At 40.1% G+C, this 26,281-nt stretch overlaps 1 protein-coding gene across 6 annotated transcripts in view; it reads left to right on the forward strand.

Moving 5' to 3' along the window:
• Positions 1 to 26,281, forward strand: part of LOC107225143 (nephrin) — a 196,471-nt gene that overhangs the window by 129,079 nt on the left and 41,111 nt on the right. For all 6 annotated transcript variants that reach the window (XM_046740185.1, XM_046740183.1, XM_046740184.1 and 3 more), the window contains exons 2-3: positions 13,529 to 13,672; positions 14,059 to 14,235. In XM_046740185.1, the coding sequence (XP_046596141.1) occupies positions 13,529 to 13,672; positions 14,059 to 14,235 (321 nt within the window). The remainder of the gene's footprint in view (positions 1 to 13,528; positions 13,673 to 14,058; positions 14,236 to 26,281) is intronic.

Consider the following 26,281-nt stretch of genomic DNA (forward strand, 5'->3'; position numbering starts at 1 on the left):
AGTCCGTGTTTTCTCTCTCCCACTCTCTCTCACATGTAGCAATTCCATCAAACGAGACAATTTCACGATCAATTAATTTCGGTCTTCTAGAGAAAACCTCAAAACGAAATTCAATTTGCTCCATAAATTACCCCATAGTTCGAAAACGCGCGCGCTTCTTAAATGACGTCAAAGATTTCTAACTAATCAGAGAGGCAAGGTACACCATGAAGATTACAGTGCAGTTCAGGTGAGAAAAATATTTCGAGTTCAGGAACGCCAACGAGCATTGGCTACGTGACGTATTGCAGAAAGGCTTCTTATGTGGCGCGAACGGCGAAGTGGCATACCACAGATGTCTCGCACATAATGGAAAATAGCTGACCTGAGCTTCGATGAAAAAAAGAAGAAAATTGAAGATACGAGCAAAGAATATTAACAAGGATCTGAGTAGTACAGTAAACTGTATAAATGCCTTAACCGTCTGGCTAACTTGTTTCGAATGTACATACGAATCATGTGACAATGCGTCCCATTTTCTCACATCAGGTGCATCGCCAGTCATTGTCACATATATCGCATAGAGTTGAACTCGCAGTTTGTTTCGGACCAAAAACAAGTTAGCCGTAAAGTTGGGGCTTTTATGCGTTTTACTTTGAAAGCCTGATGTAAGCGCATTCGCGCACCCTATGTATGTATGTAAATACCACGGGTAGAAGTAAAGCTTGATCAAGAAACTCTGGGAAGTGGAGCGGTGGTTAATACGGTGGTATAATTCATGGGGTAGTTAAGTGGGACGATTTAAGCGAGGGACAGGAGCCAGTCAAGAACTTGATTCCTGAGCCAGTCCTCCCGAAACTTGGCGTTGATATATAGAGGGAAGGGCCGAAGCAAGGGGGGCGTTTATTGCGAGTTACAAGTTATAACGTATAACCGCGTCGCCGTGCACGACCAAGAAGCCACGGCTATTCGTCAAACTTTCCTTCCCCCTCCTCATCGCGAAACTTTCGGGCGACAACCGCGGCGCGTCGCCACCTCCGCCTTCCTTCTCCTCCTTCTTCCTCTTCTCCCCGCCGCCCGCCTCCGTGACAATAGACTAATGACTGAATTTAGCCCCGCGACTTACAGCGATAGCGCCGCATATTACGCCGGCCGACCGTCGTTTGCCGGGTTGCGCGTGTGCGCCTGCGTAAAATACGTGTCGCATGATGCACACACGCGCCCTGCCTAATAACGGGCATAATGGCCGTGTACAGCGATCACAACTCGACTGCAGCCGGGCGCCTGGCGTTATCACGATGACATTGTCACGCCGTTTCACTCCTAAGTTAACAAGGTTGTGTGGGGAAGTGGTGCTGAGCGGACTCTGCATTGCCGGCTAACTACTTACGGCTCTGCCTGCCTGCCTGCCCTACGCGCGTTCGGGATGATAGATTACTCCCTTTGGCGTACAATTTGTTCCCGGGGTAGTTAAATACCCCTGTGAGCTTCGTCTTGACCCAGCGATTTCGTCACGATTGCACGTGTAACCGGAGTTTTCCGTGAAACTAACCGTTCACCGCCAGCGGATACGCAACCGAAGTTACTTGTCTAAGGCTGAATTGTCATTTCTAAAAAGATCTGACAATTATCAATGTAGAAATGACAGTATAGAAGTGAGCATTCAGCATGAAGACTGGATATTTAGCTTCGATTTACTATTTTCTAGCGCCGAGCGACGAGTTTCACGGAAAACTTCTGATATAGACGAGTGCTCTCGTAACCCATGAATAACTTGTTCTTGATGAACAAAGAGGGAAGTGTGAAGAGAAGAAACAGAGAGAAAATTCGAGCTTTTTACAGTTGCTACCGTGACATGTACAGAATGCTATTTCATCTTCAGAGATAATAGATAAACGTATTATTACTTGACATCTTCCTCCGTCTATTATCTAACTTAAATTAACATGTAGATACTGTGTCCGACTTTGATTATCTTGATATTTTTCGCTACTCTTGGGACCGAATGACTTGTGTACCAGACTTTATGTGAAAATATTGCTACTCCAGGTAGACAATGGTAGAAGGTAGATCGCGAAAACAGTTTGAACCGCTTTTTCAGAATTCAGTTTAAATTCAATCGCAGTATTCAAGTAACTAGAAATGAAAATAACTTCCTGGACAACAAATGAATAGTTGAAGCTGGTCACAGATCAAGTTTTGTTTTTATCCGAATCGTATGTATGGATAGTAAAGTAGATATAACTGGTTTTCAATTACGGAAATATGAGAGGTATGCCGGCACCGGGTGTAAGGAAGGAAAATATTTTTCCCTCGATTCTCAATCAATTACGTGTCTGCTACAAGCGTATAATACCTATTTCACAAAACAACAGTTGCGGTGGAATTATAAACGAGTATAATCAAATCTGATTCAGAGAATTTCAACCCCTGATTCCTCTAGCAGTTTCATGCCCGTGGTGAAAAAATTTGACTCTGAGAAATGTATCGTTTTAATAAAAATTTCCATCGTAATACAAGTGAACCCAACGTCGTTTTGATTGTTCTCAATTAGCTATTCGATTAGCGAGAACATACGTACCTATGATAATTTCGTTTCAATACCACCTTCGTCGTCGCTAGATGTCTCGTCACGTGACACGGCATTACCAACTTAATGGAAGGAAAAAAAAAACACTACTAAAATTGATGAATGAAATGAAACACGAAAGACGCATATGTGTAGACACGTATATACGTACACTCGGGGCAGTTGCGCAACCGCGTCACGTATTTCCTGATCTTAAAAACAAGAGTTACTACGCCGAGACTCCCAAACCCATTACGGTTTCATAATCGCGCGTCTTTACGTTGGTACGAACGTAACAACCTATCCGCGGGTAATCCAAACTAACCTTAAATCAAGATCTTTTTATTCCTCAAATGAATCACGGTGAAATCGAGACTCGCGTGTCCGCGGCGAGACGCCTGCGGTCGTTGATGAAAAGAGTTTTAAAAAACTGTGTAGAAAATAAGAGGGGAAAAAAGTACGGCGGCCATAACGGTCGAAAAAAATCACGAGTGCCTTGAACCATGGTATACGCGGTTAATACCTAGAATGGTATCCGAGGCATGTGCAGCCTGCGAGATGAATGAAGAGAAACTAGTCCCGCAACTTATCGAACGACCGAGAAGAGGCGATGCGATGGACCTGAAAGCAACAAGACCTGCCGCCACTACGCAAGCATTAACAACCGTAAATCCAGGTATTCACCTTCGTTACACATTTATCCACGGGCATGCGCCTGTGTTTCTACCTGCGGACGTAGATTTACACGCCACCGTTCATGCCGATGCCTGATGTACCTCGTGTTCTCGGGGTTTATCGCTTTCGTTGGATCTTTACGATTCGAGAGCAGCTCTGTTGGAAGATGGAAAATAAAGCTGGAAAAAAAAGAAAGGAAATTAGAAAGAGAACGGCGTCGGTTGAATAATAATACGATTGGTAAAAAGAATGGGGGGGGGGAAACTTACCCGAAGCGGGTTGAAGCGGAAAAGTAAAAGGTGCAGGGTGCAATATATGTATATATACACACACCGTGATCAGATTTAGGATCTTTGATCGAAATCAACGTTACTAATTTACTGTATCTATACATTCGATACGATACAATGTCGACGGATTTGACGATCGATATTACAAATTTTCAAAGCAACGATCATTTAAGCGGAAGAAATTTTATTTGCCAATTAAAAAACACGTGGGAAAGCTGGAGCTGTTTTGTTCTTAACTTTTATCGAGGCATAATGAAAATTCGTATCTGTATGTACGTACGTATCGCAATTAATGAAATGTAAACAACTGTCAACGAGGTGAGTAATGAAAAAAAATTACAGGTTAAAATGAAAAATGATCGTTGTTAACTAAAGATTGGAAAATATTTCCCGCGGCGTTTGTTAAATGAACCAGAAATATGTATATACTCTGTGCATCAGATATACCTGTATAACTCATCGATTCCACCGCTGCTGTTGATGTCTCGATGCATTATTTATCATCGATACTTCATATTCTATAGCAAACTCGACTCGCGTGCAAAAATGTTTGAAGAATAAAGGCGGAGGGAAGAAAAAAAAGGAAGTGGAAAAAATGATGAAATATTTTTCAACACCGAAACAAACAATAAAAATGAAACAACCGAGGGGGGAAAAATTAGGAATAGAGGAAATAAAAACGGTAAACTGAATTTTCAACGTAAATACAAAATTCGATTTCAGTCAATTCGCTTGCACATTGTTTATTTTACTTATCGTACTTCTATCGTTGAAATATTTTTCAATTCATGGTATTCTCTTACGTATACACAGGTGAAAGAAAGTAAAAATAAAAATCGAACGGTCAATGAATAAGAGAAGTAAAGCCGCGTAACGTACCAATCTACATTCAACTCTGCTTGGCTTGTTGATTCGTATAATGAACTACACATGTATCTACCCATGATGTCCGTTGCACCTGTACTCAAAGCATTCGGGGACGCAAAACAGGAGCCGGAGGTTGGGGTGAAATATAAGTAAATACACGTTACTCCGATAATTTTTCAACTAAATCTTCAACGTGTGTATCTCTACGGTACACCGGTCGAGACTTACCTGCCGATCCTACAATACTCATTTACACAACACCAGCGTTTCCACGCCTCGACTCCCCGCGCATTATTCATTTATAATTTATTCGAGGTATAATTATAATCCTATAATTATAAATTACTATCAAAGAAATCGTACAGACCCGTACGTGACTACTATATATTTTATACATATACATATGTATATATTTATTAACGCGTATACGGATGTAGGCATCCTATTCGTAGGTACATACGTGTACAGAGCACATTACAGAGAAGCATCAGAGTAAAAAGTTGCGTGACCGGTTATGCCGACGTACTAACGCGGCTTCGTACTCCTCGACACTTCTCAACGAACTTACCAGCTCTGAGGCCATTGATGCACCGGATGTGGCCTTCGTGTTATACCGAGCATGGATACAAATGAAACCGTGATGGAAGACTCGTACCGGGTGTCTTTTGCATCCTTGAGACGACTCCGAAAACCTTCGACAGGTGTTCGTAAAGCAGGGAGAGTGTAAATATCGTGTTCGTAACGTTTTCATCAAATTTTGAAGACACGGTTTTTTTCACCGTTATGTTTTAACATTACACCTGTCGATAATATAAGCGAAGTAATTAAGAGAAAAGAATTGCATATCGTGAATGAAAATGGGACTGCATCCGGTATGTCTTTGTGTGTGGAGTTTATGACGCAGTCGTGACGTACCGGGTATAATGGATCTCGTTAGTGGTGCACTTGATCGCCGTGTCCTCACTTTTCTCGGATGTGTTCAGGGACTAGGTATTGCACTGGGGTATAAAGTCCGTCGGGTTGAGAGAAGCCACTTTTTTCGGGAGAGAAGGATGGTTCTTTTTTTTTTTTTTTTTTATCTCCCCCTACTTTCGCCTCCTCATCCTGCACGTAAGTCGATGCAAGTACGTGTTTGTAACTTTTCAAAGCAGTTGTTAATTACCGACTGGTTAACCTATGCGTACCTTCATCCGCAGGCAACCCTCAGCATTAGTTAAGTACCCTACTTTGGAAGGCGTAGGTATGTGCGGCTACATGCATTATACAGCAGTGATGCCGCGTGAACGTCGAGAGTTTCGTTTCGCAGAATGATTTTATGCGCAACCTGCTGCTGCTGCTGCTGCTGCGCACTGTAATTATTATTATAGGTTACAAGTAGCATTCATTGATAGAAATTTCGTTAATTGGACAAACTTATTCTACACTCACGGCGAAAGTGTTTCGTCGAGTTTGTCGGATATGGCGATGAAAATGTTGTTTTAATTTCTTATTTAAAAAAATAGTGTCATTTTATTCAACGAAAAAGTAATTGAAATAACAATTTTTTTTTTTTGTTATCTACCAAGTGAAACCACGTATTTGATTCGAATCAACAAAACGTGTCTTTTTTTTTTTTTTGCAAATCTTTTTTGCGAAACCAAATTTAAATGAGAAGAGAAGAGAATGAATTTGAATGAAAAGTTGAAACGAGAATTGTTTGTTTTTTTCTTATGTAATCTTACTCGCACCAATTTTATATCCTTTTTTTCAGTAGCTGTACTGTATGAAAACGGCACCTATTTAGGCATCGTATTCTTATTGCATAAGTCCGACGGGGTTTTTTCATTTTTTTTTTTCTTACCCGTTTAGGTAGTTATTTGAAATTACAGCATGACTATAACTGAACGTTATTGCCAGAGGAATATTTCGCAAATTTTACCGATTGCCTCTTTTTGCACAATGTCTTCATCATCAATCCTCGAGATTGACGTACCGAAGGTTCTATTCGCGGGTTTTTTCTGCGTCTGCATGAAATATTATATGTGGCTACGTATATCATGCTTATATATGTATAGAATACCGCGAAAAGTAAGCTGCGATACCTTCAATTTCAAAGCGCGTAAATTTGAAAATTGTATATTGGAAAGAACGGTTGGAATTAAAAGCGGATATAAAGGAATACCGAGTGCTTGATGCGGATATATTAATTGAAATGAACGTTGAAACTTCAAATGAATAAAAACTAAAAAATAGAGAGCAATTTTATGCAGGATTGAACTGCTTTTGAAACTCCTTCAACCTTGGACCATTGTAATTGTACTCTTGAAATCGTACGGCAACGTAAATGCATGTATTGTACGAGCTTAAGGGGTAAAAAAAAAAAGATAAAGAAAGAAAGAAACATCGCAACGTATGAAATGAATTCTCGACATGAAATTAATAATCGCTGGTCCGGTGTATGCGATCGCTCCGCGTTGTTTAGAGGCCAATATTATACGTATAATTCATTTGGTGCGTTAAATCACTTTTTGTAATGGTCGTTGATTGATTTCCCTGCAGATCGAGCCGAGAACCGCTATCGCGGTTTTGTTCTGTCGACCTGGATTTTCTCCCTCTGTCGTTTATCATTATTATTGTCTTCCTGATTATTGCTGTTATACGTCGATGAACAATGATCCGAAATTGAAATTCGCGCACCCGTATCAATTATTTGAACGGGCTTATAATTATTCAATTTTTCCCGGTTCACATGACCTCACTCATCCCGTATATTATACCGAAAAATATATGAAACGCAATGGAAATGTTATATACGTAAAACGATACGTTACATTCTTTATAATTATAATGCACGTTAATTGTAAGAAAAATATTCATTGAACCGTAATTATCTGATTCGACGATTATCATTTTTATTTTTATTCGCCCTGCCTGATGAAAGAACAATAAATTTTTAACTATAGAAAACAGTTCGAGTTTAGTATTGTGAAATACTTTCATTCGATATTGCCAAAGAAATCAATGAAGTAATATTTTTCCCACAGATTTAAAGAAATCATCTTCCGCTGTACAAAAGCGATGAACAATATCTCGGGATGTGAAAAATGATTCGGATAATCGGAATGAAATTTTTCCAGCGAGTTGAGAAACAAAAAAAAGGTACATACATGCATTCGATGAAAACCTGCGAGCTTTCACCCGATTTCTAGTAACAAAATGGCGGCCACTTAGGCTTTTGAAAAATTTATGACCTCAACGATCCGCGATGAGACTTCTCGGAATACGGGAGGCAACTTTTTCGCATCAATTTACGCCCACCGTTTTTCTCGTTAATTTTTCCGAAATTTACCATCTGCAAAATTCAAGCCGACTTCTGAAACCCGCTTGCTTCCAAATCCCGAAACGTTTTTATATGTTTCCGAACTGAAGAATCACCGCTGATATATAATGGCCCGGCAAAAAAGCCGAGCCTTTTCGTCGCTCCGAGTTGATTCGGTTTCTACTCGAAGAATCAATACGTGTACACCTATCTAACGTCTCTACTATCGGACAGTTTTGAATATAGGAAATATTATTTTCCTTTCTCCTGCCGAAACAATGTTGTCTGAACATTAGCGTCTGTCGTACCAAAAAATCGCTTTTTCGCAAAATTCGGGGAATAAACTGAAACGAGTATAATTTATTTACACTTTATCAAGACCTGAGCCGAAAATTCCATACTTGAGGATGATTTTCAGTTCGGAAACGTTTAAAAATTGTTCCATCAGGGAAAAAAAAAAAAAGAAAACCATGATAATAAAGCAAATGTAGCGAAACGCGGAAAATACAGGGTGAAATCGTGTATTTAAGAAAATTCTTGCCGTCAAGTAAACATCCGGAGAAGGTCTGTTTTTACAATAATAATGATTGGCGCAGCCAACCAACCAAGTAACTCATCTATTCGCAACATGATTTTATCTCGAAGGGCTAAGATTCCCTTGTTTAAATATACAGAGGTGAATAAGGTACCCTTCGTTACAATATGTACATATATACATTTATTGTTTAAATCTGGAACGGTCTAACGTAATTCAACCTCCGTACAAGACGTTGACGCGAAAAGTGAATTGAATTGAGATATACAGCGAGACATCGATACGTTGGGATAAACGGATAAAAACCGAATGAACGAAGCGATAAGAGGATTCTGGATTAAGGATCATGTATTATATATATATATATATATATATATATATATATATATATATATATATGTATGATACATACATGTATATATATACGTATATATTTATATACACGTGCGCGTTAAACGGTATAAACGGTCGTGTACGTAACCGTCTATACCTACTTAATCTACTTCGTGGCGAGCAAAAGCTCAGCCTCCTTCCAACTCCGAGCAGCTCACGCGGGCTTCCGAAGAAAAAGACGAATCGGCTGAGAGGCATTTTTTTCTCTTCTTCATTTTGTCCTTGTTTTTTTTTTTTTTTTTTTTTTTTATTCACTTACTTTTCTTGTGTTCTTTTTTTTTCGCCTCCTCGTCTCCTTTGCACTAACCTTATTCTTGATTCCGCGGAGCTTTGAGGGTGAAGGCAGAAATCCGATTTAATGGTCGGAGAATCGCTACGCGATTATTATAATATGTGTGTGTATACATATATGTATATATATATATATATATATATGTATATAGGTATGTATATCTACATTTGGTGTACGATCATGCTTTGCATTGTACACATGCCGGTACGTGCGGAGGAAGATACTTAAAACCCGCTCTGTACATGCGACAGCATTGAGGAGAGTTTGAAAATGTCGTGCGAAATCCGCTAGGAACTTTCCAGTTCTTTCCGTTTTACGCTGTAGTATTTTCACCTACGTCGGTAAGAGAACTATCTGCCCTCGGGGTTGTGTGTGCGTACACATAGGGTAATTGGTTAACCGTTTTCCGTCGGAGCGGTGCAATTACCGGCTGAAATTTTCCAGTTGCAATTCATTGCCAACGTAACTTTCTGGGGAAAAAAATTAACCGTGGCAGAATCAATTTCCGTGTGTGTACGGTGATATGAACGAATGCCTTAATTTTACGGCTAAATTGTTTTAAGTCCGAAACAATGACTCGCGATGCAGCTGAGATGCGAAAATGCAATGCATTGTCACGTAATTCGTACAGAATCGAAGTCGCATTTTGTTTCGGACCGAAAACAAGTTAGCCGTAAGGATAAGACATATTTTGTGCATTTTACAGTGGACGGGTCATAGTATTTGTATCCTATGCTCAATACCGTGTTCGTAAATGTATATTTGCAAACCGTGGTCGAGGTAAAAGTACCGTGAATATTCTGCCGGGAAATGTTACGCGACTTCGAAAATATACACCCGTAACCATCCGACGACCCTTCTTAATACAAAAAACAGGCGACAGCGAAATATACCTGTATATGAAAAAGATCAATACCACAGAAAAACAGAATTTAATTTTTTTCAACGTTTATCCAAAGGTACGGAGTTGAAAAAAAATATTGTACAGAATATATAGGTATGCATGTATTATGTGCATTGTATGGAACACACGCGTCATATGTAACGAAACTTTTGGGGGAGAAAATTGCGTTTCGATCGTAACGGATATAAACCGTCAATTCTACCAAATTGTAAAATTTCCTAATTTAATTCTGGTATATTCTAGACAATTTTCGTTTTGAAACGCTGAACTGAGGAAAAATAAAAAAAAATTTAAAAAAAAAAAACAAGCCTTTTAAGTAATCGACAAAAAGACTCACTTCAAAGTTTAAAATCTTTGTTAAATTTCCATTCGCGATACGATTTCTCGTATAATTCTTTCATTCAATTTCTCAACAATTATATACAGTCTTGCGAAATCAGTGAGATGCGAATAAAAAAAAAGACAGAAACACCTCCAGCGTTTGAATAATGCCACATCTTGAGCACCGTATAATATGTATACGTTTGATACATAAATAAATAATAGGCGTGTTACAGCGAACGTGGATAAGGCGTGACCCGTTGGGATTTTCCTGTCTAAATGTTTTATTTTTGTTTCATTTCCTCTCTTCCCTTTTTGCCGTCAGTACTTCTCACACGTCACTTTATCTCTTTGGTCTTCCTCATTACCTGCTCTTCTCAGTTTGTTTCATCCCCGTTCCGTTTTCCTCTTCTTCGTGCCTTTCGCGTTCTTCCTCCGAATCCCTCCTGCCCCTGTACCGCGATTTCGGGTGCGCAACACAAACACCAACATCAACAAAAGACGGACGTGATAAAAGAAGGAACTCGGTAAAGCTGTACCTAAGTTTCATTGCAATTTATTATACGGCGTTCAGCGTGGCGTTATGGCGATAAATTTTAAGCTTTTTAAAACCGTCAAGGCTTTAAACGATCCCTCTTCTCTCTCTCTCTCTCTCTGTCTCTCTCTCTCTCTCTCTCTCTCTCTCTCTCTCTCTCTCTCTCTCTCTTTTCTATCTCTCTCTCTCTCTCTCTCTCATCTCTCGTCCAACTTCCCGCGTCGCTGAACCCGGTCCAACACTCTCTGTTACCAAAATCTATTGTTCAGAACGAGATTGTAATATATTTCATCGTGAATCATACTCACGTGCATATATACGTCTGCAGAAAATTTCACCCCCCCCAACGAAAAAACCCTCGAGAGATTCGTGACAGGTATCCACGTGCGTCAAAATATCCGCGTAATGTAATCGTTACATCGCCGCGAAGATATTACACGGTTAATTTTTTTTTTTTTTTCCATCACTCCGGTTTTGTAATGCGAAAGAAAAAATTACCACCGACGATGAGAGTAAAAGTTTTAAGTTAGTAAAACGGCGTTGGCGATAAAGATATCTACAAATATCAATAGTTATCGTTGAAAAATGATGAAAGAACAATTTTGAGGTAATAATATTAACGGTATTCGTTGAAACGTATTAAATTTGAGTGTTAAAAAATTTTTCACAGCCTGTTCGTGCTGTGATTTTTTCTCATCTCCTCTGATCAGCGGCGCATACTTGTTTTTCAATTTTTCGTAATCCTATCACGTTTAAAACGTATCCTGCAATCCTGTGCTGTAATAAACTTGACGATGAACCGGATAAATTATTAACTGATACAATCTTAGCTTGATCGAACCTGTTATTCGAATTTACTCCGACTTATTTTTACCTGTAACGTGACAAGGATGCTGTTACATTCGATCAAACTTATTCTATTTTCCTTGGAAAAATTTAGATTTTCAGGTTCTGAATATCATTCGTCCCCATGTTTGTTCCTATTATTAAACCAACCGCCTCCGCGTTATGCACCGAAGGTGTACCGCGCTCTCTGATAATTGGATCAAAAGCCGATGACACGCGTTGCAATGTTTGAAGAAAAAAAAAAAAAATCCGTCTCGTATAGCGAATACCGCAATCGGTGAAATGCCGTTGATAATTGAAGTGATACGGCGTTATCGGTAAAACCCTGACTGGATATCGGAGAGCTCATTTCGTTACGAATCGCCTTTGCAAAATCGTCACTGTAATTCGGAAAATCAGGTTTAAAAAAAAACGTTGATCCCTATATATTCGCTGGAAACGTTGTTACGGCAAAGAGGAGAAGACTTGCTTTTCTCTCTTGTATAGATAGCGACGAACGATGGCGACGACTCCACTTTGTACCACGCGAGCTATACCTACTCCAAATCCCCGGAGGGCTTACGAGTCGGAGATGCCAATTCCAGCCTTCAGTGCGAAACAGTTTTCGCCTTTTTTTCTATCTCGACGGCGGAGAGGGGAAAAAACATACAGACGCAGAGAGTGAGAGAGGCGGGGGAGGGGGAGGGGGAGGAGGGGGGGGGGGGCAAAGGGTGGAAAGAAAGGAAAAAAAGAAAATACGCCACGCTTAAATTCCGGTGAGATTTTTCTCATTTTTTAAAAGTTTATCCACCGCCACGTCTATACAGACGCCAAAGCAACCCTTGATCAATTCGAACAGGGAGAAACGTTGCGCACGCGATACATATTCGCAAATCGAATAACGGCTATTCGCTTTTCCCGCGTATATGCATTTACTCGTACAACGCACGGCGGTACGTTGATAACAACGCGTTTTGTGTCGTTGCGTCAAAATAATAATTAACGGATGGGTCATGGGAGTATGTACAATATACCAGTTTATGCGGCCGGGTTTTGAAACAGGGTCGAAAAAGGTCGTGAGTTGCTCCCTCCCACCCTTCCACCCCTCGCTGTACACGCGTGCTTTCACCCGCTATCTCGAATCGCGTCATTTCCCCTTGTTTCAAACCGCAGCGACCCCGTATTATTGCAGCACGATGACGGAACGAGCCTTGTGTCTCCATGGGACAAATCCCCTGGCTTCGATCTTCATCCCCCCTCCACGGTGTAGTTATTGTTGTTGTTGTTGTTGTTGTTGTTTTCATATATCGCGACAGAAACACCGACTCTGATTCTCGTCAATTTTATTCACCGTTTCCGTGTCACGGGAATCAAAAAACGAGTAGAAAGTACGTACACGTACGTAACGTATATTATAAACGAATTGGAATAACCGTAATGAAAATTTACGATACCCCTGACATAGTTACATCGATTCTCTCGTGCCGTTTTTTCAGTTATGGTTCATTTGATCCGCAAATTATCAGAGTTATCATGCCGGAGTTAACGCGTTGCCGGTATTTCAATCGGTGTTATTATCGCAGTATGGAAATTTGTAGCTTTTTTTTTTCAAAAAAATTATTACAGCATCACAATCAACGACTGCGATATATATTCGCAACATAATGGCCACCCTTAATCAGTAGAGAGTACATTTCATAAATCGTCCATGTCGCTATGCGCCTGTTTATACAACAATAATTCAGTTTTCAAAATTAATCGCCTGTGCGCATGGAAAATAATTCATACCATACATCTAACTATTATACCTGTGGTACAAATTTTGTGATCTATGTATGAATTTTGAGCTTGTTTCAAATCACGCCCACACCATTAAATTTGCGCTTTGTAATGTAATATTTTTAGTATTTATCACAGCGGTTGCCTCTGGCGGTGAATTTTTTTTTTTTTTTTTTTTTTCCAAGGGTGAAAAAGTGCTTGGAGGAAATATACAAAAATTATTCAAATGCGCGAGTTTTTAATTTGACTTATTTCGTTTGTTACAGGAGAAGCACAGCAGTACTTCCGAGTCGCACCAAGAAACAGTTCGGTACTCGAGGGTGGTGAGGTCACTATACCCTGTGAAGTTGGAAACAGAGTCGGAATTGTTCAATGGGTCAAGGATGGCTTCGCCTACGTCATTTTGCCCGGTCAGTACACCGAGTGTCTCGTTTAAAAAACGTCCTAATATCTAGCGTTCAAATCCTCCCCACATACAACGCACAAAGTATTCAAAACGTCTTTTGCTCACTGCAATTCGAATCAAAAACGAATCAAAAAGAAAGAAATGATTTCATATATACACATACTTGTATTCCTAATCGTAAAAAACAAAAAAAAAAAATATATAAAGATAACGAGAAACGAAACAAAAAACGAACAAACAAACAGCTCAACGAAATTGCGAAGTTCCCGCATTGGCCCCGACTTTTTATAATCCATAAACGAGTGCGGAGATAGTTCAGAAGTTGCTTTGTATACCTATGTATGTATGTATAATTTTTATTTATTTTTTTTTTCACTTTCACAACCATAGATGGGCAGATCGTTGGGTATCCGCGATTCCGAATGGTCGGGGACCAGAACGCGGGTGTTTATAACCTGAGAATCACCGACGCCTCGCTAACTGACGATGGCGAATATCAGTGCCAAGTTGGCCCCTTCATGCGAACCGTAAAAGCGATCCGAGCCAACGCCCATCTCAACGTTATATGTGAGTTTTTTAACCCAACATTTCATACACACGTATACGTGTATAGTATGTATGCATGTTATATGTATATTCGTAATTTATGATCTGCGCGACAATACGCCTATACGCAGTGGCATACATACGTATGAACGTGAAAATAAAAGGGACTACGAGGCGGCGGTGAAATTATACGGAAGAGAAACTTGCACCGTAGCAAGTGCCAGAAACGTATTCATCTAGAGCAAACAAAAAGCTACAAAAGAAATGGAGAATACGTCGGTTTTTCAGTCTCAACGTTACGAATATCGCAGGTGCGGCGGAAAAACGAAAACAATATGGCCGCTGCGCCGCGTCCACCTCGTGACTTTGTCGGCCTCGATCTGTCGACTAATTTCGACACCAGAAATTTACCAAGTTTTGGCATATTCCCGGTCATTGGCACAATAAAAATCCGTCCACACTTTCGGTTCGGAAGTATCGGCAGCGTCGTAAAGCGCGAACGAAATCTGTTCCCCAATGGCGTAGCTGTAGGGTAAACTCTTTCCCGGGTCAGTCGCAGTATATATTCACTTGTTACCACCTCGTATCCTCGTTTAATAGTGTATCGAAGTGTAAACTCCCAGAAGTCCGTTTTTCGGGTAAAGTTATACCCCGACAGGTACAAGCACATATCTCTACGTATATACATATATATATATATATACATATATATATGTTTATATGTACATACGCGGCGGGCACGTGACCGTGTGCTCTTTAATATTTCAGGGGAAAATGTCCGGCGAGTTTCCCGTGGGTGCAATATCGTCCCGTCGCGTATGTTTTCGTCTCATACCACGAGTAGCTTTGCCGGGCGGCGTGCGGTAGGCTCGAAACTTGGGTTCGGGTTCAGTTTCGGGCACACCCGCCTACTAGGCCGTTATTATTCCGCGGTGACCCGCGTTGTACTTATCAGCCATTCCTACGTATACAGGAGTACTTTTCGTATCACTTTACGAGCCGGGAATTTTACGAGCTCCTTTTTAGTCGCTACTGGTTAACCAGGTAACTGCCTCGCCCGATCTTTTACTCTCCTCCCTCTCTCCCGTCTTCCAGGGGATCAAATTATTAACTTTGGATTTATCGCAATCGCGATAATTCTCCCTTGCCCCTCACGATCTTTCTTCACCCCCCCCCCCCCCCCCCCTCTCTCTCTCTCTCGTACACATACATTATCAAATTCATTTCGACCCGGGGATCCCCCAAACCGCGAAATTCGAATCATAAAGCAACCCCTTGCAGAATGTAATAACATTCCACAGGGATGAAAATTTTGTGGAAAGTGTCGAGACAATTATTTTAATGCATTTCGGAGAAACGTGCGTACCTGTATCACCTTATCGTTCGAGAACATGATAAAAAAAAAAAAAAATTGGCCGAGTATTATATAACTTTTTTTCTTTTTTCTTTGTATAATTTTCGATTTCCGTGCCATATTTCATCAGCTTCTCTCTATGTCGCCACGATCATCGGATTAGGGAACGCTTGTTTTTGTAAGAAGCTCTTTCAGGCTTCGGCTTTCAATTTTATAAATGTAAACTCGACTGTAGACCTGCTCCACCCGGCTGGCGGAAATTTGTATCGGAAACTGGGGTGGTTTGCGAAGCCGGATCAGATAATCCGAAACAATTTTCACCCTGCGTATAGGTAGTGGGTTTATATTATATACCGCACGTACATACACATAGATTTTGGGAAATTTATCTACTACTGATAATAATGTACTATATGTACATCTGTGTATCCGGTTTACAAAGTCCACCAAGAGATACGCAGCTCGGCACGGTGCAGCTACCCTAAAACCAGATCAAAGGCAATTTGTTATCTTTTAGGTGTTTACGGTGAAGATAGAATTTTGCGCACACCTCGAATCAAGGGGTTGACCATTCCGTGGTTTCGCGTCAACCTGTCGACTTCGGAACTCGGCGTGAATTGAAGAGATTCTGTGATTTCCCTTAAGTTCAATTCAGGTTCAACTCGATCGAATTTTCGAGTAAGTTCAACCGACATCGAGTGACTCCGCGATACTCGGCCTGGTTTTAAAAATCACTCGACGCAAGGGAAATTACTTGTCACATGAATTTGAATACATATTTCAGCTGATGTCGAGAGTGGATTCAAGTGACACATTGCCGAGTGTATACAGCGAGTTGAAGTATTAGACAGACGGTTTTACAAATCACTGTCATAAAACGCTGCTCATCGATATTAGCAACAATCAATGATTTTTATTATATAGATATGTATGTATTTAAATTTCGGCCAACATTTCGTACAAAAGCAAGCCACGTTACTCGGCGAATAGTAATTATACAGTAGGGTAACAGAACCGGTATAACGTTACCCTATTAGTCAGAATTATATCGCACTATAAATTCCCCAACGATTTAAAATGACGTGTAACAAAACAAGCCTATAATGCGCGATAACTGGAAGCGGAAACTCGCGGGAAAGGAGGCGGAGTAACGCCTAAATCAGACAAGCCGCGAAGCAACACGTTTGCCCTACAGTTACATCTACATTCACATCTACATCCGTAGCTAGAAATACATATGAAACACACACAGAGTTATCCGTGATTCCGATTGAGCAGGCAGTAGGTACATATATGTATCCATACCTCCTCGGTATAAGAGTTATGTGCCTCGCACACTTGTGTAGGTATACAATAATTGCCAGGCACACGCGATCACTTACCTCCATTGTTGCGGAACTCGAAACTCGAGGGTCTGTTTGCTTTGTGTCACTTTCAACAACCCTTCCGCAACTTCCCTAAGCGTCGCGCATTCGTTGTTAGTGTTAAACCCCTAACGACGTATAAACAGTTGACGAGCGAATCGGAGAGACTCTACCTGTGTCACTCTCGTGAAAAAATTACTCCTATTCACCGACAACCAAGTTTCGATATTCACTTTGCCAGTTCCCACCCTTCGTTTGTTACAACCTACGTACACCCTGTGCATTGTGCACGCGCGAACTTTGACAAGACTCGAGTTCTCGTTCTGCACAATTATTCATCGCTCTGTCGTTGACGTCACGCTACCGCACTGCTGCATCGTTGTAAATAAACGTTGCACGAACGATTGCCCCCCTTTACTGGATCCCGATATTTGAATTCAGTGTCAATTACGCGACAAAAATCAAATTTATATTTCCTGCACTGCGTTGAGAAAAATGGGGATGAGGATGAACTTTCATTAATAACCTTTTATTCTCGTGCCAATCGAACTATACCTGATGTCAATTCTATCCTGTCTGGTATCAATCCGTCACCACGCGACGTAGAATTTTTTTAATTGACAAACGAATTTTCTCCACGTTATACCGAATATTTCGTCTTGACTTTACTACCGCTCATGGAAAACGAGAAACTGCTGGAGCGTTTTGTTAATCGTTAATGCAGAAGTTCTTCGCGTTACTAGATCGACGGTCCAATTCGCAACTGGAAAAATTTACTGTAACGAAAATCATGGTGACGTAATCAAAAATAAAAAAAAGAACGTGCCACACCCCAAACTGGTCAATGCAACGGTATTTTTTATTTTTTAAACTGTGGAACCAAAAGAGACAAAAAAAAAAACAAAGCACAGTCTGCGCGTGCAGACCATAAGAAACCCAATCGGAGCGTGGCTTTTTTTACGTCTCTCCACGGCGTCATTATTCGAATTCGTGGTGATTTTTATTCTGGTCTGAACCAGCAGCAGATTTGAAGAGAAAAAGAAACGAGTGCCTACAGAAAGAATTTAGAAAGAAAACAAATTGGATTGAAAATTAATTTTTTGTATCAAAGTACGCGAAAGAGATAAAAAATGAATGATAACAATAAGGCACGATATGAATTTGGAATATGGAGAAAAAATATTTCGCCCAATGACAGATCCAAAACTAAAGATTCAAAAGTTGCGCACCATGATACGTAACAGATTTAAGTATACGAGCATGATGCCCTATTTCTTGAATCGATGCGAGAGCAGGAGAAAAAAGTAAAAAATACGAAATAGCCAAAGAATGTATCCATCGACGTATCTATATTTATATGTGTTTTTATTTATCCGGTAAAAGGACCCGAGGACCTTGTACATATGTACAACAAGGGGGATATTATTTCCGCAGTAGCTCTGACGTAGTCGTGGTCCAGTCTGCACGAAGAGAGGATCTTCCGTCGGATGAGTCGTCGTCGTCGGCGTACATGGCCTCGCAGAGTTATGTACCATATCGATACATACATAAGTACACATGCTCGCACACAAACACACACGCGCGTGCGCGTATACACGAGACTCGAATCGGTTCGGGCGTCACGTTTTTCCTCCTCTGGTCGAGTGTCATTTCGTACTGAAATCCCACCAATCCCGCCAGGAAGCCCCCGCTAGAAAAAGCCTTGTTTTATTATTCCCGAAGCTGCCAGAGATGAGACGGATGCTGGACAGACGGATCGTCGGATCGACGGATCGACGAGGGACAGACTAACATACGATTCGGGTCATCGACACAGGCACGAATACATCCCCGAATCCTTGTGTGTGTGGTGGGGAATTGACCGATCTGCAGAGGTCAAAGGTAACGAATTAAGGACCGCGGTCACGTCACACTACCGAAACACCGGCCACCTATTATTTATATCCAAATACAGGCCGTTCCGCGTGGCCTGGGTCGATTTTTCGTTTTTTTATCTATCGGCTTGACACAGGCGAACTGCAATTTGTACAGAAAGAGAAATTTCTAATTGAGCAGGTTACCGTGTTCGCACAGTTCTTGACATTATTCATTTTTTACCAAGACTGGGAAATATATAGGTGGGTACAAAATGAAGATTAATTTTGGAGCTCTGAATAGAAAATTTCGAGGAACCATTAACTGGAGAAGTCCTCTGTACGTTGGTACGCAAAGTCTTGAGCAGTCTTTGGAAGTCTTAGAAGTTTTTGAAAGTCATCGTAGGTCTTTGGAAGTCTTTGGAACTCTTCGGGAGTCCTCGGAAGTCTTTGGAAGTCTTCGGGAGTCCTCGGAAGTCTTTAGAAGTCATCGTAAGTCTTTGGAAGTGTTTGGAAATCATCGTAAGTCTTTGGAAGTTGGCAGTCACTTGTATCCTAAACTTGGAGTGAGTAGCACCTCGGAAAGTCTGGTTATTTTTTATTTTGATCGTGGTCACTTGTACAGTATAATGTCTCCAAACTATTTACATAATTCCACATCGGCGTTACGGTAAATTGATGTTAAAGTCTTCTTTCGTTGATAAATGTAGCAAACTAATTAAACAGATTCAATATGGCTTTGAACGTAACTTACAAAGTACGAGAACTGTACCTTATAGTCAAACGCCCTGTACAAGCGTGCAAAGTTTCACATCAAATTCCATTTTATATCCCCCACAGTTTCCCGGTTCAGAAAAAAGAGAGACGGAAGTAAAAACCGACACAGGTACAGTTCACCGTGCACGTGTGTATTTCGATGTACATTTGCTAAGCTGAGCTAAGCTATCAACCTTCTTTCCACTTCTCTTCCGTGCGACTTTGTCTCTCGCATTCATTATCCACGATCTCTCTTATACCTACGTTTACACGTATACGTATATACACGGTTTGCAGGCACAGTGGTGATAAATTTTAAATGCTTGTTAAGGGCTCACCTTACTTAGTTTATGCCTGTGCACGTTATTTGTCTGTACACCGCGCATACGAATACAAACCTAAATTAGGGTGCTGATGATGATAATTTTTTTTTCTACTCTCCAACAAAGAATACGAATGAGAAAAGTAGAGGGGAAAGTAAATATTTGCCAAAACACAACCGTTGCAAGTTTGAATTACAAACGTGCCAGTTTATCATATTTTCCAAAAATACACATGTATGTGTTTACTTCACCTTTCTGCAGATTAGACCCTGTGTAAAATCCAATTCGAGATACGGAATTGCAAGACTCAAACCTAAGCCTGAGATTTGCGTTTTTTTTTTTTGTTTCTTCGTCTTTTCTGTCATAATTGGATACTTTCCGTACTTATGTATAATACATGTTAAATTTCCGTTTCAACGCGATTCTCCCGTTTGCTGACACAGTTTTATCCTCGCTTCTGCAAAATATTACGAAGAAATTGATTCCTCATCCCCCCACTCCAGGCGATTTTCCCTCGGGAGCATGTAATTCTCCGTAGAAGTTGAAAGTGGCTTTCGCTACTTGCTCTTTTGCAAACTGCGTACGTAAGCTGTTACCTAGTCAATATTACCGAGAGAGAGAGAGAGAGAGAGAGAGAGAGAGAGAGAGAGAGAGAGAGAGAGAGAGAGAGAGAGAGAGAGAGATAGAGTCTTGAGCAACACAGCATAAGGTGGTGGTGGACGGATTTATGTATGTATAGAAACGTTTCACATACACTTACGTGTTTCAGTAACATGTACACGTCGGGTAGCTGTAAAGTTTTCTATCAAGAGGAAAAACTTTCGAAGAATTGAGAATTCCTTCGAAGAGACTATAACGTAATTTTGATAACAAACCACGAGCTTTGAAGAGAAGAGGAGAAGAGTAAAAAAAAAAAAAAGAACTTAAAAATTCCACTCTCGTTATTCTCTGAAATGACGTAAATTACAAACTGTTACGTCAATAAGATGTAATGAATTTTTTTTTCAAACCGAGTGCGCAAAATATTATATTCTCGCACTAGTCCGGGAATTGAATCGAAGTATCTTTTCTTGCGAAGTAACTTGATGTGGGTTTCGAGTCGTGCGGGAATCACCTATTTTGCGCACCAGTTGTACAACGTACTATTTATACACGCAAGTTACTCAGGTTTGGTTTCTCGACGCGACGATGGACCGTCGTCTCGTAATTACAATGAGCTTATCGTCCTCAAACCCCGTGCCGCAAGTACGAAACCGCCTGACTCGCCCCAGTCGAGAACAAGTCACTCGTCCACAGCAGTGAAGGATTTACGCCTCGCATTGCTTGAGGCACGACAGCTGAACAGTTCCGTTCGGGTTCTCTCTCAAGATAACCGGGGAGATAAGTCGGCAGGTTGACAATGAGATTTGAAGAGAAGAGAGAGGACTCGCGGCTCAAATTCACCGCTAAATTGCTCGCCCAGACATACGCGAGTGTCTGCAAAATACTCCTCGGGCTTCCCCGCCCGCTTCTGAACTTTGTTATTGAATGATTATTATTATAATATGCATGCATACCTACGCCATCGAGCATAGTTTAAATCGAGTTTCATTAATTTTAACGCGTCTGTCGGATCTTCGAGCTACAGCTGTGTAAATTATTCTTTCGAATTTTCGAAATTCTTCACGTATTCTCGCGAGGAAGAAAAAACGAAATTAAACGAATCGCCACGTCGATGTTTCAAATTTGCGAGTTATTTTTCTATCGTTTTGAATGTTTCTTGAAAATTTATCAAGTTTCTTCCGAAATCCCGCAATTGTTACAACTTATTTACGCGTATATTATACACATGTAATATACGCGACTTGTTGCTGCTGCAGAAAATTGGCGGCATAAAATGTTATTTTTTTTTTTTTTTTTTATTTTTTATGCCATTCGTACACACGTGCGACAGATAACAGAGTCGAATGTTTGTACGGGTCGTAAAACTCTCGACTTTTTTTTTATCGCTGCACGCTCGCTTAATATTAAAATTTCATTACAATAGGTATATTTTTTCCCGAATGTGCCACGTGTTTCAGGACACAATGTCACATCTCGTTTGTGGTGTATATTTATTCGTACATCTTTTATTGCAAATTTATTTTCGTGCTTTTGCGCCATGAGTAGATTACTGTATGAATTTTTTTTTTTCTTTTTTTTTGTTTTATTTTTTTTCCCTAATCTCTTCTCTTTCCAAAAGTTCAATAAACAGCTTTACACATTTAAAAACAAACTTCCTTATCCAAACCGAGCGATCAAACGTCCGAGTTCTTTGAAAATTATTACCTTTTCATTATTTTCCGCTCGAGTTATTTAGCCTGGAACTCGCGAATTAGAATAAAAAATAAAATGATGTGTAAAAAGAAAGGTACCGATACCTTTTACGCGTCGATCCTCCCACCGGCATATAAGCTGCGGAAATTCCGGATGTTTGGGAGGAAAGCGGCGTTATACACACCGGACGGGTTTAATTAGCTGACATCTACAGCCACCCGACTCTCTGCAAACTTTTCGTCGAGTCGAATCTCGAGTCGAGTTCATTTCCACCGAATACACCCACCGACTGAAAAACCGAGGCCGAATAAAACCAGTTCACGAAGAGTGGCTTCGGTTTTTTCTTTCTTTTTTTTTTTTTTCATTTTCGTCCTTACTTTTTTTTTTACGTTGATATTTATTTATTTATTTTTTTTTTCAACGGATTACCGCTATCAAAGATTATATAACTTTCATCCCCGTCTCTGGGGGTTCATTCGTATGGTGTATATAATGTAAATGCGCGACATTTCAAAAACGCTTATACCCTCTAAATATGATTCGGTTGAAAGTATATAGCTAAAAAAAATCAGTGCAATATCAGTGAAAAATCAGTGAAAATTCACTGAATCGTCGGGTGTTTATGCACTGATTTTTTTCGATCGTATACTTTTAAACGAGAATCAGTGAATTTTGACTGATTTGAATTCAGAGAGTAATTCTTTGTAAAAGTATTTCGGGCCCTCGTTGTCGACATTGAATGTTTAATTTTTTGTAGTTTTTACAAATAATTCTAGAAAATATATTCCGCATTAACGAAGATCGCGGTTAGTTTCGTATACGACTAGTTTGAAAAAGAAAATAAGAAGAAAACTGGAATATCGAACTGTTTTGAAACAGCAGCGCAGCCGTACAGATGAAAAGCATTAAATTTTCACAGAGTTTCCTCGTCTCGTATAAATAGCTGTAAATAATGACAATAACACTACCAATAATAATAATATTAATAACATTAACAATTATATCGAACGTGAATAATCTTCTTGATTACACAGAATAACGTACAGGGTGACATATGCACACATACGTATTAACGCAAACTCCGAACCGATACGAGGGAACCGGTGAAAAATCCACGCTACAGTTGTAGAAATAAATAAAAGGGAAAAATAAAAATTCAAATAGCGGCTCAATTTGCACGCGGCGGTGAGCCAGATATATATACGATACATATATATACGGAGGATCAATAATTCTGGGTCGTGAATTAATCGCGAGCCGATATCTGCCCCGTGAACACGCCTCCGTTTGTGCCCAGCATCCGCACACACGACCGTATATCGAATGCTTGTCAACGGTCAAAGGTTGTACCGTCGGAGGCCGCAGGATTCGCCTGTTTAATAATAATCAGCATCCTGTATAGGTGGATGTATGTCATTCGGGTGGGAAAATTGCAACGGTCAAAAGCAAAGTTTATGTAATGTCGACAAACAATGCGGGGGAATTTCATATATCGTACATATGGTTCGGTGAATTTGTAATTTTCTATGTATAACGTACACGATGATTTTCCCTAAATGCATGTAATTTTGACAGTACAATAACGAAAAGCGACTCGAGTTAAACGCCAAACGTTTTAGCTTGAAATTTAGCATTCTGATACAAACTCGTGTAATTGCCTTTCTGTTAGGATGAGATTGGCGTGGATTTTTTCGAGGGTGTAAATGTTCATCTGAAGTACGCGTAGCGTGTTTAATTTCAATCCTGAAATGCACCGTGATGCGGAATGCGGATAATATTCCCGGAAAATATAATAGTATTCAAACGCTCACGCAAGTGGGTGGCATTATATTCTTATCCTGAAAGGATCGTTCTGGCATGGTCGTTATCGTCATCATCATCCCTTGAATGTCGTCGAAATAACGCATGAAAGCTGAAGATAACGGTGAAAGCAACCGCCAATTTTTCAGCCATCTTCACTGTACGAAGAATACGTAATTTTGCAAGGAATGTATTGGTTTTAATCGAAAATGACTTGTTTTCATTTCGTCGAATCTCGCGTTCTCAGGGCTTCTAGTATCGGAAAACGGTTTTTTTTTTTAGAAAAAAGTCGGTTTGTTCGTTCCGACGAATTGGCATGAAAAATTTCCATATTCCGTTTATTGATTTATTTTTTTTTCTTTTTATCCAACAATTTTTCTGTTACACCGCGTTTAACATTAAGGATGCTGGTTGACCAAAGTTTGACAGTTTTTATCAATTCTATTACGAGATTTTCGTATGCATTTGGTGTTTATTAAATCATCATGTTCGTAAGCCGCAAAGATCTGCTTAAGAATACTAAAATTTCGATTTCGCTCTACGGTGGCTTATTCTTTTTCATTTCCAGTAGTCAATTCAGCATTCAAGTGTTACAAAATTGAATAGTTTACGATACTAATGATACCGTGATGAAAAAAAAAAAAAAAACAGAAGAAAAACCAATGATTCGATGAGTTTTTCAAATTATATACTTTCTCCAATAAAATGAGGCATTGTAAACTGAAATCGAACGGATCTACCAGATTTTCATCGATTTTTAAGCAACTTGAAACGAAGCAGCAACATCAAAGTTGTCCTTAACGATTCCATTATTCCCTATTCTCGTATTTTTCACGATATTTTCGTAACTTTCGAACAGAATAATTTGACAAATACTCGACACGATCCAGTCTCGCAATAAAATGAATAAAAAGTACGGTATTTTCTGTCAAACAATCTCCCGAAATTCGACGTGGAAAGAGAACTGGCCGGTGGCATAGACAACCTTACAACCGTGATCGAATGGAAAACCCTTATAGGGCGTGCACCCGCCTACCGTTATTTCGACACCAATGCAGCCTGTGTACAGCATTCTCCACGGATCATCAACGGAAGAATTATAGAAGATACGTGACGCGGCGATAGGTTGAAGCGAAGGGTCGAGGAGGAACGAAGGGATGAGAGGAAAGTAAAGGGGTCGAGGAAAATTTGGGGGGTGGAGGAGAACGCGCTAGAATTTATTCGGGGCAAACTTCGTTCGCGAACCTATTTCGCACACCTGCCACACTCCTACTGCCGCCGGTATTCTGCGCTCTCCCGCATTTTGCCACGATTCGGATTTCCTCGGCCAACCGGTTGTTGGGTTAATGCTAATATCTTGCGGGTAAAAACAGAGAGAGGGTGAAGGGGAAAAACGGAAGATGCGGATATGCATGTATGTATGTATGTATTGGGTATCGAAGATGAGAGGGGAAATCAAAACCAACGGAATGTAAAACAAAAAAAAAGAAGGGAATCAAGGAAAAGAATGTTTGTTTCTTAATTCCGAAGTTATATACGCCGCCTGAAATTGGCTTAGTTTATTCCATGATCATAACTGTTTTGCCGGATTAAACAATTCCTGTAGGTATCGGGGAAAGGCGAGTGTAAAAACAAATCACGAAAAATTTATGAAAAATCATCATGATAATGAAAAAAAAAAACCGAAATATTCTGAGGTTTCGCGCTCGGTTCTTCGTTGAAATTGTGCGTCTACTTTTACCACCTGATACTGGAAGTCCATTGGAAACGTTTTTTCCACTGTGAAAGCGCACGTGTCCAATATCAGACCCTTTATACGCCCAGCGAGGGGATAAATCATGAACAAAAAATGTCATAAGCTGTTCGTTTCGGTTAATTTACTCTTTTGTTCGGTAGTGACGAAAAAAATTAAATGGATGAAATAATAAAAAAAAAAAAAAAAACAACACCCTTCTGTATTCAATCGCTGAATAATGAATCAAGTTCAGCAGAAATCGTTGACATTATATACAACAAGTTGACGTTTATTTACGAAATAATTCAAGCCCCGAGCAGGCGTGTTTGAGTTTGAAACTTTTTCGAGAATGTGTTTTAGCAATTATTGTACGAACAAGAGCCACCGTGGGTTAATTAAATAAAACTAATTACCGTTTATACAGAAAGACAGATTCTCCCTTGCGAAGGAGACCGAGACGTTTCGTAACGTTTATACCACACCCGTCTACTTGGCTTCGCAAATTAGATGTAAAGCTGTTCGGAAACTGGGTCAATTTGTGTCGGACCAACACTCGAAACTCATGTTCGATTATTTGGAAATTAGCG

This window comes from Neodiprion lecontei, chromosome 5, assembly GCF_021901455.1.
Source record: "Neodiprion lecontei isolate iyNeoLeco1 chromosome 5, iyNeoLeco1.1, whole genome shotgun sequence".
Classification (NCBI taxonomy): Eukaryota; Metazoa; Arthropoda; class Insecta; order Hymenoptera; family Diprionidae; genus Neodiprion; species Neodiprion lecontei.